This window comes from Myotis yumanensis, unplaced genomic scaffold (assembly GCF_028538775.1).
Source record: "Myotis yumanensis isolate MYYU_CA2020_CCGP unplaced genomic scaffold, mMyoYum1.0.hap1 SCAF_2, whole genome shotgun sequence".
Taxonomy (NCBI): Eukaryota; Metazoa; Chordata; class Mammalia; order Chiroptera; family Vespertilionidae; genus Myotis; species Myotis yumanensis.
This window is the reverse complement of record NW_027223753.1, coordinates 20,218,208-20,232,246: the sequence shown is the minus strand read 5'-3', so window position 1 is coordinate 20,232,246 and position 14,039 is coordinate 20,218,208. Positions and strand designations below refer to the sequence as shown.

Here is a 14,039-nt window from a genome sequence, read left to right as displayed (position 1 = left end):
CCCCGCCCCCCGCCCCTTTTCCCGCGGCTCCTAGCGCCCGGCCCGGCGCGCGCCCCCTCCCGGGTCCGGCCCGCGCAGGCGCCGCGTCCCGCCTCGGCCGTCACTCGGCCTGGCGCGCGCTGCGGGCAGCGGCCGGAGCAGCCGGAGGAACCGGGTTCGGCAGCGGCGGCGGAGGCGGCGGCACAGACAGCTGCGGCGGCTCTTGGAGACAGAGGAGGATGCGGCGCCGGCTTCCAGAGTCCGGGGCTGCGACCGCCGCCCGCAAATAGGAGGCGGTGCGAGACGCGGACGGTGATCCGGGCCGGGGAGCGGGGGCCGGGGGTGGGGGGCGGCGGCAGGAGCCGGCGCCTGGCCGGGCGCCCGCCCGCCCGCCCGCCCCGCGCTGCTCCGCGGCGCCTTTTCTGCACCCGCCGCTCCGCGGATCCGGAGCCTCGGCCCTCCGCGCGGCTGCTGCGAGCCGCCCCGCGCTCGGCCAGGCCCCCGCCTTAGGGATGGCAAACTTGCGCCCCTTGGTCGCCTCCGCCAGCGCCGGCCCCCGCTCCTGCTGCTGACGGCGCCCAGGTGAGTGCTCGGCCCCAGACCCCGATGCGGCCCCTCCCCGAGCCCTCCCCGCGGGGTCCGGAGTTTCCGCACTAGCCCGGACTCGGGGCGCTCCCCTACCCATCGCTGCTGATTTCTCCCCTGCCCGAACTGACTTCACTCGGCACCTACCTACCCACTCCCCTCTCTTTGAGAACTTACAAGCCTGGGCCGAGGTCCCCTCGATCTCTGCCGAGTCCCTTTCCCGTCCCCTCCCCCTTACCCATCTTTGCTAAAGCGCCCCCCCCCCGCCCCCATTCCTGACCCAGACCTTACCCTATCGCTGTCTCCAGTCTCTCCCTATCTCAGCGTGGATCCGGGCGGTGCGCCCCCACCCTCGTTAGAACCCCCCGTCCAACCTACAGCTCGATTATGTCACTCCCTTCAATCCCCTTCCTCGCTTGGACGCCGGACCCTGCTCGTCTCCTCCATTTCATCTCTGCCCGGAGTCCTTCCTGTCCCCATCTGCCCCGCATCGGTAGCCGACCATGCTTCCCCTCTTATTTCTGTCCGACTGCCCCTTCCCCCCATATCTATCTGTCCGGTGTCCCGCCATCCCTCGCCAATCTCTGCTGCAAGTCCCCTCCCCCCTCAGCCTGACTTGGGGCCGTGTCCCCCACGTCTGCTCAGAGCCCCCTCCTCTCCAGCCAGGATCTCGACTGGCCCTGCATCCCTGGCTCCCGTGTCCATCTTTGGCTGGAGTCTATCTGTCCACCCTCCATGCCTCTCCTCCCACCCCCGGGGCATAGAGCCAGGGACCAAACGCACTCTCCCGCAGACCCGGGGGCTGGCGTGATGGGCGCGGGAGGGGGCTGTAGGCTTTGAAGTTGGCGGCCACTCCCGCAGTCGGCGGGGTCCCGGGGAAGTCGTCCCCGCGGCGGGGGTAGAGCGGGCGAAGGGTCTGGTGCTGGCGGGGGGAGGGGCTCCGGGCCGAGAGACAGGGCCCGCCAGCCCGTCTTGCCAGCTGCCGGCCGGGGCCCCGGGACGTCCTCTGGCGCCCCCTGCCCGCCGCCCTGGACCCACCACCCCCTTTTCCATTAGCCGGCAACCCCAGATTCCCGCAGCCCGAGCAGCAGCGGTGGCTGCGGGACCAGCGCTGGGAGGTCCCTGTGGAGAGGCGGTTGGGCGAGGCCGGGGGCTCCCTTGTGCTACCCCTGCGGAACTGCTCTGGTCTTCGGGCCGTTTACTTTGGGGGTGGGGTGGGGGTGGGGTGGGGTGGAGGAGAAGGCTCATCCTAGCAGCAATTCAGGAGTCCCTTGAGCACGGACCAGCAGGACTGGCCCCTGGATTTGAGATGGGCTTGTCTGGGCTTGGCAGTTGTCCCCAGGGAGCCTCTGTCTACCCGAGGGCAGTCCCTACTGGGTGGGAGGTGGGGGCATAGGTGGACTCTGTCTTGCTTGGGCATGGGGTAGGCAGTGGGGGAGTCCACCTGGCCCTGGGCCAGCAGCCTCTTGGGGAGTGTCCCCCACGCTGCCACACGGGTGGGTGGGGGTCAGTGTGGACTCTGTATAGGGTATGCCCAGGTGGTGGTGGAAGCATGAGAAAGGTCTCCCCTGGACCACGATTGACAGAGATTTCTCCCTCTTCTTCCCTTCTCTGCCTTCTCTTTTTGTCTTCCCCTCTTCTGCACCCCGTTTCTCCCCCCCCCCTCTTTAGGAAGGAATAGGTCCAGGTAGGCAACAAAGTGAGGTCCTGACTGGTCTCTACCCTCTTTCCTCCCTTCGAACCCCCAGGTAAGGGAGCTGAGTAAGTAGTTAGGAACTCAGCTTTTGGTCAGAGGACCTGGGTTCAAGGTGTGTGACCTGGGCAAGCGACATAACCTTTCTGAGCCTTCTATAAAATGGGTCAGTGATGACTGCCTCCTGTAGTTGCTGAGAGAATGAAGTTAGATTGTTTGTATAGAGTGTCTGGCATCTAATAATGCTCAATGATGATAGGTGTGTTGGGCTGTTTCTCTTCAAGGCCAAGGTCAGGTCCCTCTCTACTCCACTCCTAATCCCAGAGGAGAAATGCAGACTAGGTCCTAGTGACTTCATGACAACCCCCAGGGTAATGAAGCCAGAAAATGCCTCAGCCACCCCAGTGGGTCCAGGGAGCCTGTGACTGTTGTTTCTCCGTCCTCAGCCACCCTTTAGCACCCGAGTCGGCCACTCGGGGGTCAGCTCTGCTCAGGGTTGCCGAGGTCCTTGTTCAGGTCCTTGTTCAGGTGTACCTGGTAGAGGCTGGCAGGTGAGATTAATACAAAGAAACCCAAGTCCCCCAGTGATAGGCTGCCCGTTAGCGGGGCCCACGTGGGAAATCAGTCACAGAGGAGCACATGGGGCACAGAGACGCGCCCCCCCCCCCCCCCCCAGGTCAGATGTCATCAGTAACTTTCCAGGGCAGTTAGCACTCCAGATCGGAGTTAGGGGGCCACCTGACCTGAGGGCCCCAAGAGTTTGAAGAACCCTGGCTTTGGCGTGAGCGAAGGGCTCCGATGCTCTGTTTGGCTGAAGTCCTGTCGGCAGTGTGGCCAGGCCCGGGTCCCACCTGGGAGCGGCGGCCTCCCTCTGGCCCTGGCAGCCCTGACATGGGGGAACAAAAGCTTTCGGTTCCTGTAGCAACGGCGGCTCCAGCTGCTGCAAAGTTCCGGGGAGGCGGGCGGAGGGCGGCTGAGTCACCGCCCCCTCCCCCGCCGCCCACGCGGCTCCGCCCCGGGGGACCGGGGGCCGTCCCTCACCCCCCTCCCTGCGGCGTGCAGGAGGCTCCGGAGCCCCCCTCCGGGACCGAGAGACCCTCGCGAGGGAGGGGGGCGGCTCTCGGCCAGTCTGGAGGGAGGGGCCGCCTGGGGGGCGGCTCGCCCCCTCCCTCCGGTTCTGCCCACCAGCTCCCGAGGCTGGATGGAGGGTGTGCCCCCGCCTGGATGCCAGAGCTCAAGGAGAGGGGGCCCTTGAGGACCCCGCCCCTCCGGGTCTCCCCTCCCCCCTCCCCCGCAGGTGCGTGGGCAGGGGACCCAGAGGCCGGGACTGGGGTCCGTGCCCGCGCGTCGGCCTGGGTTCGGCCCGCAGCGAGCGCGGGGGAGGCGGAGGGTGAGTGACAGGCGGGCGGATTGGAGCCGCCGGGTGGATAGATTCGCCCGTCTAGCGCCCCGCCGCGCCCCGCCCCCAGCGCGGCCAGGGCTCCCGGGCCCGGTCGCCCAGCTTCCCCTGTTCCTAGCCGGCCGGGCGGAGAAGGGTCGATCCTGGGGAGCCCCAGAGATCCAGTCCTAGACTTGAGGTGCCCCACCCCGCCGCTCTGCTGCCCACCCTCCCCGAGTCCTGCCTTGGTCCTTCCAGCTGCTGCGAAACCCTCTGATTCCCTCTGTGGTGCAGACGGACCCCGAGGCTGGGCAGGCCTGTGGGATCTGGGAGGCAGGGGCCTGAGTGGGCCTGGGCAGAGGATGGGGTTCCCGGGTTTGCGGGGCGGCAGACAGACGTGCGGTGAAGTTAGCCTGAGGAGGGTGGGGGTCCCTGAGACCGTGAGTACTCCCTCCAACCACTCACCCATCTCCGCCCATTGAGCTCCTGAGCGAGGAGGAGGCCTTTGGATTATTCCCTCCTTTAACTTGCAGACCCAGGAAGTGCTTGCTCAGAGCTGACCTCCTTGCCTTTCCTGTGCAGTCAGTTCTTGTGCATGGAGGGTTGTGGGCTTACAGGTGGCAAATTGTGGTTCAACCCAAAGCACCTTCCCAGCGGCAGCAGTTGACCTCAGCAGGAAAGAGGGGAGAGTTTGTGAGGTTCTGAGAAGAGGGAGGGCAGGAGGGGGAGGGAGCTTGTGAGCCCTCTCCCCATGCTGGCCTCTGTGAGGCCGAAGCAGAAGGTACATACGGTCCTGAGGGCAGGGATCCATGCTCAGGGAGGTTAGTCTGGCTAATACCTAGGTAGCTGCCTGTGAGGCAAGCATTCCTCTAGGTCCCCTCCCAGGGAAGGCGCTCTCTGACCTCGCCTGGAATTGGGCTCCTTGCATTATTTTGTGTGTGGAGAGTGATATAAAGAGGGCCCCTAAAAAGTCCTATGTCACAGCAGGAACAGTGAGGCTCATGCATACTCGGGGGAAATTCTGGAATGGGTGTGAAGGGGTGTCTGAAGGGGACTGAGCAGAGGAGGGGTTTGGGCAGGTTAAGAGGTGGCTCAATGCTGGAGAAGCCTCGCTGTGGCTCTGAAGGGTGTGGACCTAGTGCTTTTTGGTGGGTCTGGACTATGGAGTAGGGAGCAGTGGAGGCCCTGGAGGTGGGGGAGTTGGGACTATGGAGTAGGGAGCAGCAGGGACCCAAGAGGCTGCAGGAACAGGAAGGAGCAGCAGGTCAGCTCCTGCCTGACACTTAGCTGTCATATCCTGAGCCTCAGAGAACCCAATACCTGTGTGTGTTCACGCTGGAGAGTACATTTGCATCTCAGCCTCTGTGCACAAACGTTTGGCTCTTTATACCCTCATATATGTGAATGTGCACAGTCCTGTGTGCATGTGAGTTCCCACATCAGTGGTCTACACTCATCTATGTGCATGTGAATCTTTTTACACGCAGAACACCTGTTATCACCTGTCTAGATATGCATCCATGGTTTTGTGTGCATGCCTGTAGGGTCCAGGGATGTTCCAGCCCATGTGTGTTGGTGTCTGTGTGGGGAGATTCCCCGCCTGCTCTAAGTGCGGGAGGCGAGGCCAATTAAAATGAGCTCCCACCTCCCCTCTGCTGAGCCCCAGCCATGGCCTGAATTTTGCAGCCTGCTTAAAAATAATTGGGGGCAGCGGGGGGATTGGATGTCAATCATTATCAGCTGCTGGCTTTGCTGGTGCTGCAGCAGGCTGGGCGGGCTGAACAGTTTGGGACAGGGATGATGCAGGGTGGGGGAGACCAAGAGTCTGGTTCCTTTTTCTGGGGGGACCGTGGAGACATAGCCTGTCTGACTTCTGCTGAAAAACTCCAGGAGGGTCTTTGGAGGAGGGTGGGGTAGCTCCTCCCCAGTAAATGGGCTGCCTAGTGCTTGCCTGCCCCCACTCCCCGAATTTGTGACTAGGGCTTGGGCCTGGCTCAGAACTGTAGCATGTGGGATCTGGGCAGCAAGGAGCTCCCTTCTACACAGGGATTGGAATTCTGAGGCTCTAATTCCTGCCCCCTGCCCCAACCTCCGGCCATGATTTAGACTCCCGAACAGCTGAGGGGAGATCCGTCCCTGGGGAGCAGCTTTGTCTTGGGAAAATCTAGCCATACCTGTGAATATTCCTATGTTTGTGTCTCAGTTCCGAGATAATGGCTTGTCCATCAGGCCTGGAGCCTGAGCAAGGAAGGGGACTGAGCAGGAGGCTGCTGGTGGATGAGAGAGAAACCGCGCTGGGGCCTCGGGTCCTGACCTCCAGTTCCAGCTTGGCCACTCTTGTGTGATCTTGAGCAGGCTGCCTCCCCTCTCAGAGCCTCATCTTTTTTCCTCTAATGTGGAACAAGCAGGCTCTCGGGGCCCATCCAGTGCTGTGAGCTATGCTGTGGACACGGAGGAGGCGGCGGTGTGGATCGATTTGGGGGCAGGGCTGGAAGCGGGCCTGAGCAGGCTGTGGGCAGTGACTGTGTCCTGGCTAGTGAGCGGGCCACTGGCAGGTGTCCGGCCACCAGCTCTCGTCCACTCTGGCCTGACTGCCTGGTGGGTCTCTCAGGGTTGGACTTGGGTCCTGTTGCCCTCCCACACCTGGAGGATATTCACACTTGCTGGGAGCTCAGCTTAGGGCAGCATTTTGCCGGATTGGGGGCGGGGGTGTGAATGTGGAAATCAATGAACTCTGGTTTCCATTCTTAGGACCCTGAAGACTCATGAGATTTGAGCCAGCCCTGGGGAAATAGCAAGGGACAGAGGTCATGATTGGGTGGTGTGGACTTTCAGGCCAGGGCTGTGGGAGCTAAGAGCAGGGAGACGGCGTGGTGGCCTCACTGGGGGTGGTAGGCCCCGAGCCGGCGTTGGAGGTTAACCCAAGATGGGAGGGGAAGATGGGTTCGTGGGGAATTATTGCACCCATTTCGCAGATGCCACTCCTGCTCGTTTCCACCAGGAAATCCACAGCAGCAATCCTGTTGATGTTCATACGTGCGCTGTCTTCCCATGGGCATGGCTCAGGTTGTACGCAGTCTCTGGCACACTGGTGGTCATGCCCCCCTTTTTTCTCCCACTCAGTAAAGCAAGTGAGAATGACATTGTTCCGGGAATAACCTTGAATCGCTTTGATTTATAAAAAAGCAAATCATCCAACATTGCTACTTTGACAATTACTGCTGGATTACGCATGACACACTGTGACTGGGAGCAACAGTTCTGGAGAATACAAGCTGGGTGGTGGGGGTGGGGCTGGACCCTGTTGTCAAGCTGAGATGCTTGTGGTTGATGGGACTGACCGAGGACGATAGCATAATAGTAACAATGACAACGAATGTGTCTTAAGCGCGTACGAGGTTCAGGCACTCTCCCCTGTCTTCATTCTATAGGTGAGGAAACGGAGGCTGGGGAGGCCGAGTCCCTTGTCTGAGATCATGCAGGTGGTCTTAGCCACGAGGCCCACGACCTGCAGCTCAGCCACAGGAGATTCAGAGCTCATGCTGGCTGTGCCTCGAGCCACTGACACTGTCTCTCTCCACAGGGCAAGGGACATAGGATGACCCCAGCCTGTCCCCTCTTACTATCTGTGATTCTGTCCCTGCGCCTGGCCGCCGCCTTCGATCCCGACCCCAGCGCCTGCTCCGCCCTGGCCTCCGGCGTGCTCTACGGGGCCTTCTCACTGCAGGACCTCTTTCCGACCATCGCCTCGGGCTGCTCCTGGACGCTGGAGAACCCCGACCCCACCAAGTACTCCCTCTACCTGCGCTTCAACCGCCAGGAGGAGGTGTGCACCCACTTTGCACCCCGCCTGCTGCCCCTGGACCACTACCTGGTCAACTTTACCTGCCTGCGGCCTCGCTCGGAGGAGGCGGCGGTGGCCCAGGTGGAGTCGGAGGTGGGGCGGCCGGAGGAGGCGGAAGCAGCGGGGTTGGAGCTTTGCGGTGGCTCAGGCCCCTTCACCTTCCTGCACTTCGACAAGAACTTCGTGCAGCTCTGCCTGTCGGCTGAGCCCTCGGAGGCCCGGCGCCTGCTGGCACCTACAGCCCTGGCCTTCCGTTTTGTCGAGGTCTTGCTCATCAACAACAACAACTCCAGCCAGTTCACCTGCGGTGTGCTCTGCCGCTGGAGTGAGGAGTGTGGCCGTGCCGCCGGCAGGGCCTGTGGCTTTGCCCAGCCGGGCTGCAGTTGCCCTGGTGAGGCTGGGGCCAGCCCTGCCACCACCACACCTCCAGGTCCCCCTGCTGCCCACACCCTGTCCAATGCCCTGGTGCCCGGGGGCCCACCCCCATCTGCTGAGACCGATTTGCACTCGGGGAGCAGCAATGACCTGTTCACAACCGAGATGAGATATGGTGAGTCTGAGCAGGGCCTGGGTGGGGTGCCTGGGTCCAGGGGACTGATGGTGCCTGCCGGTGCCCATGTCCCCTCTGTGCCCAGCCTTGTCTAGATGTTGGGGTCATCAAAATGGATTAGGGTTACACCTCCCGCTTAAAGAGTTTGTAATCTGGGTGTATGAATGGGGGCACAGATCAGACAGTGATTATGATAAACCCGGGGAGTGGACTGCCTAAATGGGCAGTCAGGGAAGGCTTCCTGGAGGAAGTGAAAAGGAGCAGAGATCTGAAGGACAGGTGGAATTGAGCCAAGCCAGAGGAGTGGTGAGGGCATTCCAGGCCGAGTGAGCAGTGTGTACCAAGGCCCAAAGCTGGGAGTGACTGTGGAAGGCCCTGGCATTGCAAGTTGACAAGTTTGCCTGGAGGCTGGAGTAGGCAGGGAGCGGGGCTGTGTTCCTGCCCACATGGGTTTCTGATTTTTGGCAGTGGCTTCAGGGTCGGGGCAGAGGGAGATGCAGAAGAATGTGCCTGGGTGGAGAGGCCCGAGCTTCTAGGCTGCCTTGGAGGCCTGGGCTGGCTCAGCTCCCAGCATCCACTGTCTCCCCACTCTGGGCCCAGGTCTTCTGGGACTGAGGCCGCCAGCTGCTAGGGCTTCCTGCTGACTGGGCAAAAGCTTTCTGAGCCCTTGAGTCCTGCCTGCTCCTGCTTCCACTCCAGCTCCTTCTGCCAACCCTTCCCGCTGCTTCAAGGCTCCAAACTCCTCAGCTGGACCCTGCGTGCCTGCTGACCAGTGCTGGGCCAGGGACTGGCCAGGGGCCTGGCAGGGAGTTGGGTGGGAGGAGGCAGATCTGGGATCTGATTCTTAGCTCTGGTACTAATGGAAGTTCCCTCCCCTCTCTGGGCCTCAGTTTCCCCATTTGGGATAACAGGTGTTGGCCGACTATCATGAGGCTGTCAGCAGGGATATAAGTCAGAAGGGCCATCTGGATCAGCCTGAGAGAGGACCACAGGGAGGCGGTGGGGCTCGCAGGAGGGTTGCTAGGAGTATGGGAGGAGTATGATCTGTCCCCATCCCTGCTTTGGAGGCCAGAGTCATGGAGTTGGGCACTGCCTTTGTCTGTTACCTAAAGTGGGCCCCCCCCTCCCCTTTTGGCACCAATTTCTTGTCTGTGAAATGGGGAGATATCCCTGAAGTAGTAAGAAGGCGTGTTTATCATGACAATCCTTTTGGGCAGGGGCTTCTCAGAACCCCCTGAGACATCTGGCACCGTGCCCAACCTTGGCAAGTGCCCCCGGGCCTTGCTCCGGCCTCTCTCCCAGGCCAGCTTGGCCTCTTAGCAGTGGTCAATGAAGCTGTCCCGGTGACAGCTAGGCCGTGGGCAGGTTGCAGGCCCCCGAGGCTGGCCTGGGATTTAGTGCCTGCAGGAAGAAATTGAATTTCCCCTCTTTGTCGAACATCTGTGGAGAGCGCCAGGCATATATCAGGAGGTTTATGGCTCTTCCTGCCCGGCCGCCGCTGCCTGTCACTCTGTGGGGGCCTCCATCCTGCTCAGCAGAGGGTGAGTTCTTTTGTCTGGCTTTCCCTGTGGTCCATCGGCCCAGTGGTCTGTAGTGGAGGGAGCACGGCTCTGCCCTCCTGGGCAGGCACCATCTGGGCCGGCTGCCACGTGAAGCATGGAGCCAGGAGCAGCCAGCTGGGCTTGGTTGAAGCCGGAAGCAGGGTTGGTTGGTAGCTAGGGTGTCTTTGGGGATCAGAGAGGACTGGTTCTAGGAAGGGCACCAGCATCCCCACCATCATCCCAGCCTCTGCTGCAGCCTCTGTGACTGAGGATGGGCGGAGGTCGGATGCTGATTATCCTTGGACGCGAGGCCTGGTATCCTTTCTGAGCAGGGAGCGCTGGGCTCCCAGCTGTTCCCAAGCCTGACTCTGTTTATGCCCCTTGTCCTGCTTGGCATGTTTCCAGGCTGCTCCGTGGGCTTGCCTGCAGGAAGGCCCTGTGGGGAGTTGCAGGGAGTGATGGGCATCAGCCGTCATAAGTGGGCTCACACAGCATGCTGGCGCTCACGGCTGGGCTGGCATAGCCTCCTTCTCTCCCCTGGTAAACAAGAGGCTCTTCCTCTCTGCCACCTCCTCCCTTTTGCCACTCTGGGGCAAGACTCAGTTTATTCCGTGTGGCAGGGAGTGTCTGAGGGCCAGTGGCGTCATCAGGGCCCAGGGCGCTCTGTGCCTGGGGGCAGCACAACCTTTGCCAAGCCCTTGGCCTCATCGCCACGCTTCTCTTCACCTCCTCCCCACTGGCCAGCTGGACACATGTACCAACTGTAGGAGGACCGGCTGGCACATAGAGCTGCCAGATTGAGAACAGGATTGGTGGGGATGGCGGTGAAGGCCAGGACCCTCCTCCTGGCCCCTTTGCCAGGGACTGGGGCAGGGAGCTGTGCTCACCTCCTCTGGGACACCCCGAGTCGGGTCAATGGCAAGGCCGGGTGGGGTGGGGCTGTTGGTACTGGAAGAGCGATGAGGCCTGGAACGGGTAGGCAGTGGCGGAGTGGAGTGCCAGGGCTCGCCTCAGAGCTGAGTGCTTTTGACAAGAAGGTACAGGCGCCTGTTAATTTCACGCAAACTGCCTTTGATAGATCTCTTGTTATTTTTGGTGAGTTGAGCCATAAATTTGTGCCATCTTGCCGCTGCAATCTGTTAAGTGGGGGGAAAGGAAGAAAGGGAAGGCAGGCAGGAAGGAGCTTGGTAGAGGGTTGGAATGGAGGCTGGTAGAGGCCGGGGCAGGAAGGTGGGTTTCAGAGGGGGTGCCAGCTGCAGAGCCCAGTTCCTGGGGGCCGGCACCATCCTGCAGTTCCTGCCCCCGACCCTCCCGTCCGGAGGAGGCATCCGCCGATGGATAGCTGTGCAAAGTGACACCTGAAAGAGAGTTCTTTCGCTCTTACAACCCCCTCCCTCCTCGGCCACACTCGCTGCCTCCCCCCAGGAGCCCTGTCCCACCCTTGTCTCCCCATCATCGGGGTTCCATTCCTAAGTCATGGCTACAGGGTGGGTCTGGGGTCTCCTGAGCGTCCGGCCAGAGAGGCAAGATCGGGTTCAAATCCCCTTTTTGCCTCTGCTGCTGCGTGTGACCTCCCTGATCCAGCCCCCAGTCACTGTCCATTGTGGCCCAAACTCCTCAGCCTGGCCTGCTAGCCCCACACCAGACCCAGCTGCCACCTGCTTTTCAGCCTGCCCTCTAATTCTCTCCTACTCTTTCAACCAAGGCTCCTCACTGGCCCCCGAACTCCCTGCTTTCTGGCCTCCCTGCCTTTCCTTGGGCTGTTTCCCTCACCTGGAATGCCCTTTGCCCTTGTTTATCCAGAACTTCCGAATCCTTCTAAGCACAGCTCCAGCCCTGTCTCCTCTGACCTGGCCTGCCCAGTCCTGCATTGGCCTTTCTCCTCTCAGCACTCAGGCCCAGCTTTTGGCCAGCCTGGTCTGGTGGCAGGGAGTGGGGCCGACCTGCCTGTTTGGGGCTCAGGCATGGGGGAGGCAGAGCCTCTCTCTGGGTGGGGTGGAGGAGACCTAGCACATGCAGTGCATTTCCTGGGAGATCCTTTCAGCCCCGACCTGTGCTGCTGGAGCTCTGTTGTGCGCCATTGTGGGATGGAGCGTGGGGCACAGGCCCCCCCGCCCCCCCGCATCTCAGCAGGGGCCGAGCCCCAGCCCATCCGTCACACACGTCTTCATGTCTTTATCAGAGTGCAGTTTGTGCCAGGCCTCGGGCTGCCTCAGACGGAATGAGATCCAAGGTAGACCAGACACCCCTTCTGCCCTTTGGTGGGGGATAGTGACCACTAGTGTACAGTGTGGACAAGGCCACAGGCTGAAGTCGCCTAGCCCAGCTTCAGTCCTGACCCCACCACTGATGAGCTGTGTGACCTCGGGCCAGTTTCTTCACCCCCGTAAAAGGGGGGAATGAAAGGGGGTGGGTTCTAGCAAACACCACCATCTGTAGAGCTATTCCACAGAATAATGGGATTAACCAAGAGAATGTGGGTAAGTGCTGAGCACAGTGCCTGGCACGTGGCTCGTCCTTACTGAATAGTTGACTGTTGCCATAATTTAGTGTAATAGGTATGATGTACATGTGCTGATGTCAAGGGAGAGGAAGAGTAAGGGGTTAAACCACAAAGGGATGAGAAGGCAGTTTAAAGAAGGTGATTCTGAGTTGGGTTTTGAGGAGTGAATAAGAATTCACTAGCTTGTGACATTTTCCCTCAAATTGACAGGCTTTTAAAATTCTTTTTATTAAAAAGAAACTTTAAATCATAAATGAAAAAAGTGTATTACTCCTTTGAAATAGAAGATAACCAAAAAACAACCGCAGTGTAAACAAAACGACGTTCGTTATCAAATTCTAGCAAAATGCTCGTCCCTCCTCTCAATTTTCGAGAGAAATCAGCATGTGCAGGGGAGGTGTTAAAGTCTTCATCTTTCATGCACTAGGAAGGATTAAAAGTAAGGCGACCATATAAGTCATCATCTAAACCGGGACCTTTTTGAGGTGATAAAGGGGGAAGAGGTGCTGTTAATTACATCAGGGCAACAGGTGCAACCTGGACTATGCCAGGCAGATTGGCAGAAGTCACCCTAATTAAAAGAGACATGGAGAGGGGATACGTTCCTCCGTCCGTGATCTGGTGCTATTTCATGGCCCTTTTATGAACCACCCCAAGTCATTTCCTGTTGCGTGCTTTGTGAAACCCTTAGGAGCAAGGACTTTCGAGGTAGAGGAAACAGCCTGTGCGAGGGTGTGGAGGTGTGGAGGTAGGGGGAGATACACAGACTGATGTTACTGGACAGTACTACCTCCCCCACGGTGGTGGGGAATGGGGCCAGGCCTCTGACAGCCATCTGCAAACACTGGGGCCTCACCCTATTAGATGAGGGCTGTAAGCGAGGCAGCGAGAAGCTGGGTGTCATGAGGGAGACAGCGTGAGTCAGCTGTGGTCTCTGCTCTCGAGGAGCTCCTGGACACGTGGGGTTGGTGGCAGGGACCCAGCCAGCTAGCTCTGCTGGGAGGCTGGACAGATAGGCCCGCAGCTCGGGGCGGAAGTCATTGGAGGGGGGGTGGCATTGTGGCTGGGTTTCTGGTCTCAGAGGGACACCCAGTCTGGACTGTGGAGGCAGAGCCTAGAGGTTTCAGAAGCCACCGCCCTCTGCCCCTGCACCCCTGGGATTCTGACGCACTATGGGGTACAAGAAGCACTGCTGGGGCTGGGGAACCGCGTGTTATCCGGATCAGTTGGTGCCTCCTCAGGGCTGCGGGGTCAGCCTCAGGGAGGACGCAGAGAGCCTGGGGGCTGCTTTGTGAATTGCACCGCTCTCTGTGGAAGTGATTATTATCGTGGTTATTTTTAACAAGTTCCTGACAAAAGAAGCTGAGGAGGCTGGACTGTGTGGAGTTTGTGGGGGGCAGAGTCTGCAGTCCTGCTCAAATGACAGTGAGCCTGTGCCCACCCTGCCTGCCAGTGCCCGCGGTGAGACAAGCATGGCTCCTGTATGGACGGGTGGAGGAGCCCTCAGAGATATCTGACCCATGTTTGCTGAATGCCTTTCGTGTGTCTGGCTGCTCAGAGCTAGGTCCCCTGTATAAGAGGGGCAAGGGAGACTGAGACCCTACCTCAGGGCTCACAAGAGGGATAAATCCAGGATACTCACAGCTGCAGCAAGAGGCAGCCTGGGGTCTAAGCCATGGAGAAGGGACCAGCATACCCAAACCCCTGTGTGGACAGCCTAGGAAGGCTTCCTGGAGGAGGAGGCACTTGCCATGTAGAAAACGTTGGAAGCACCGTTAGCAGATGCACGTAGAGGGAGGGAAGCACTTGTATATTCAAGGGAAAACAAGAAGGGGTGGCAGCTCCCTTTCATGGAGAGGTTATTGTACTCCACGTGGGCTGTATCTCTTGTTTCCTTTTATTCTCACAATGAACCTGTGATAGAAAGTGTCATCTTTATTTTCAGTTGAAGATTTTTAAGCTCAGA

The 14,039-nt window shown here is 60.0% G+C and overlaps 1 protein-coding gene across 6 annotated transcripts in view; it reads left to right on the top strand.

Annotated features, from left to right (window-relative positions):
* Positions 1 to 431: 431 nt before the first annotated feature.
* ADGRB2 (adhesion G protein-coupled receptor B2) overlaps positions 432 to 14,039 on the top strand; it is a 35,871-nt gene continuing 22,263 nt past the window's right edge. For 5 of the 6 annotated variants that reach the window (XM_070404606.1, XM_070404605.1, XM_070404603.1 and 2 more), the window contains exons 1-2: positions 432 to 561; positions 7,219 to 8,029. In XM_070404606.1, coding sequence (XP_070260707.1) covers positions 7,234 to 8,029 — 796 coding nt within the window. In that variant the 5' untranslated portion in view covers positions 432 to 561; positions 7,219 to 7,233. Of the gene's footprint in view, positions 562 to 7,218; positions 8,030 to 14,039 lie in introns of those variants that run through there. The other variant, XM_070404608.1, reaches the window with a different exon arrangement.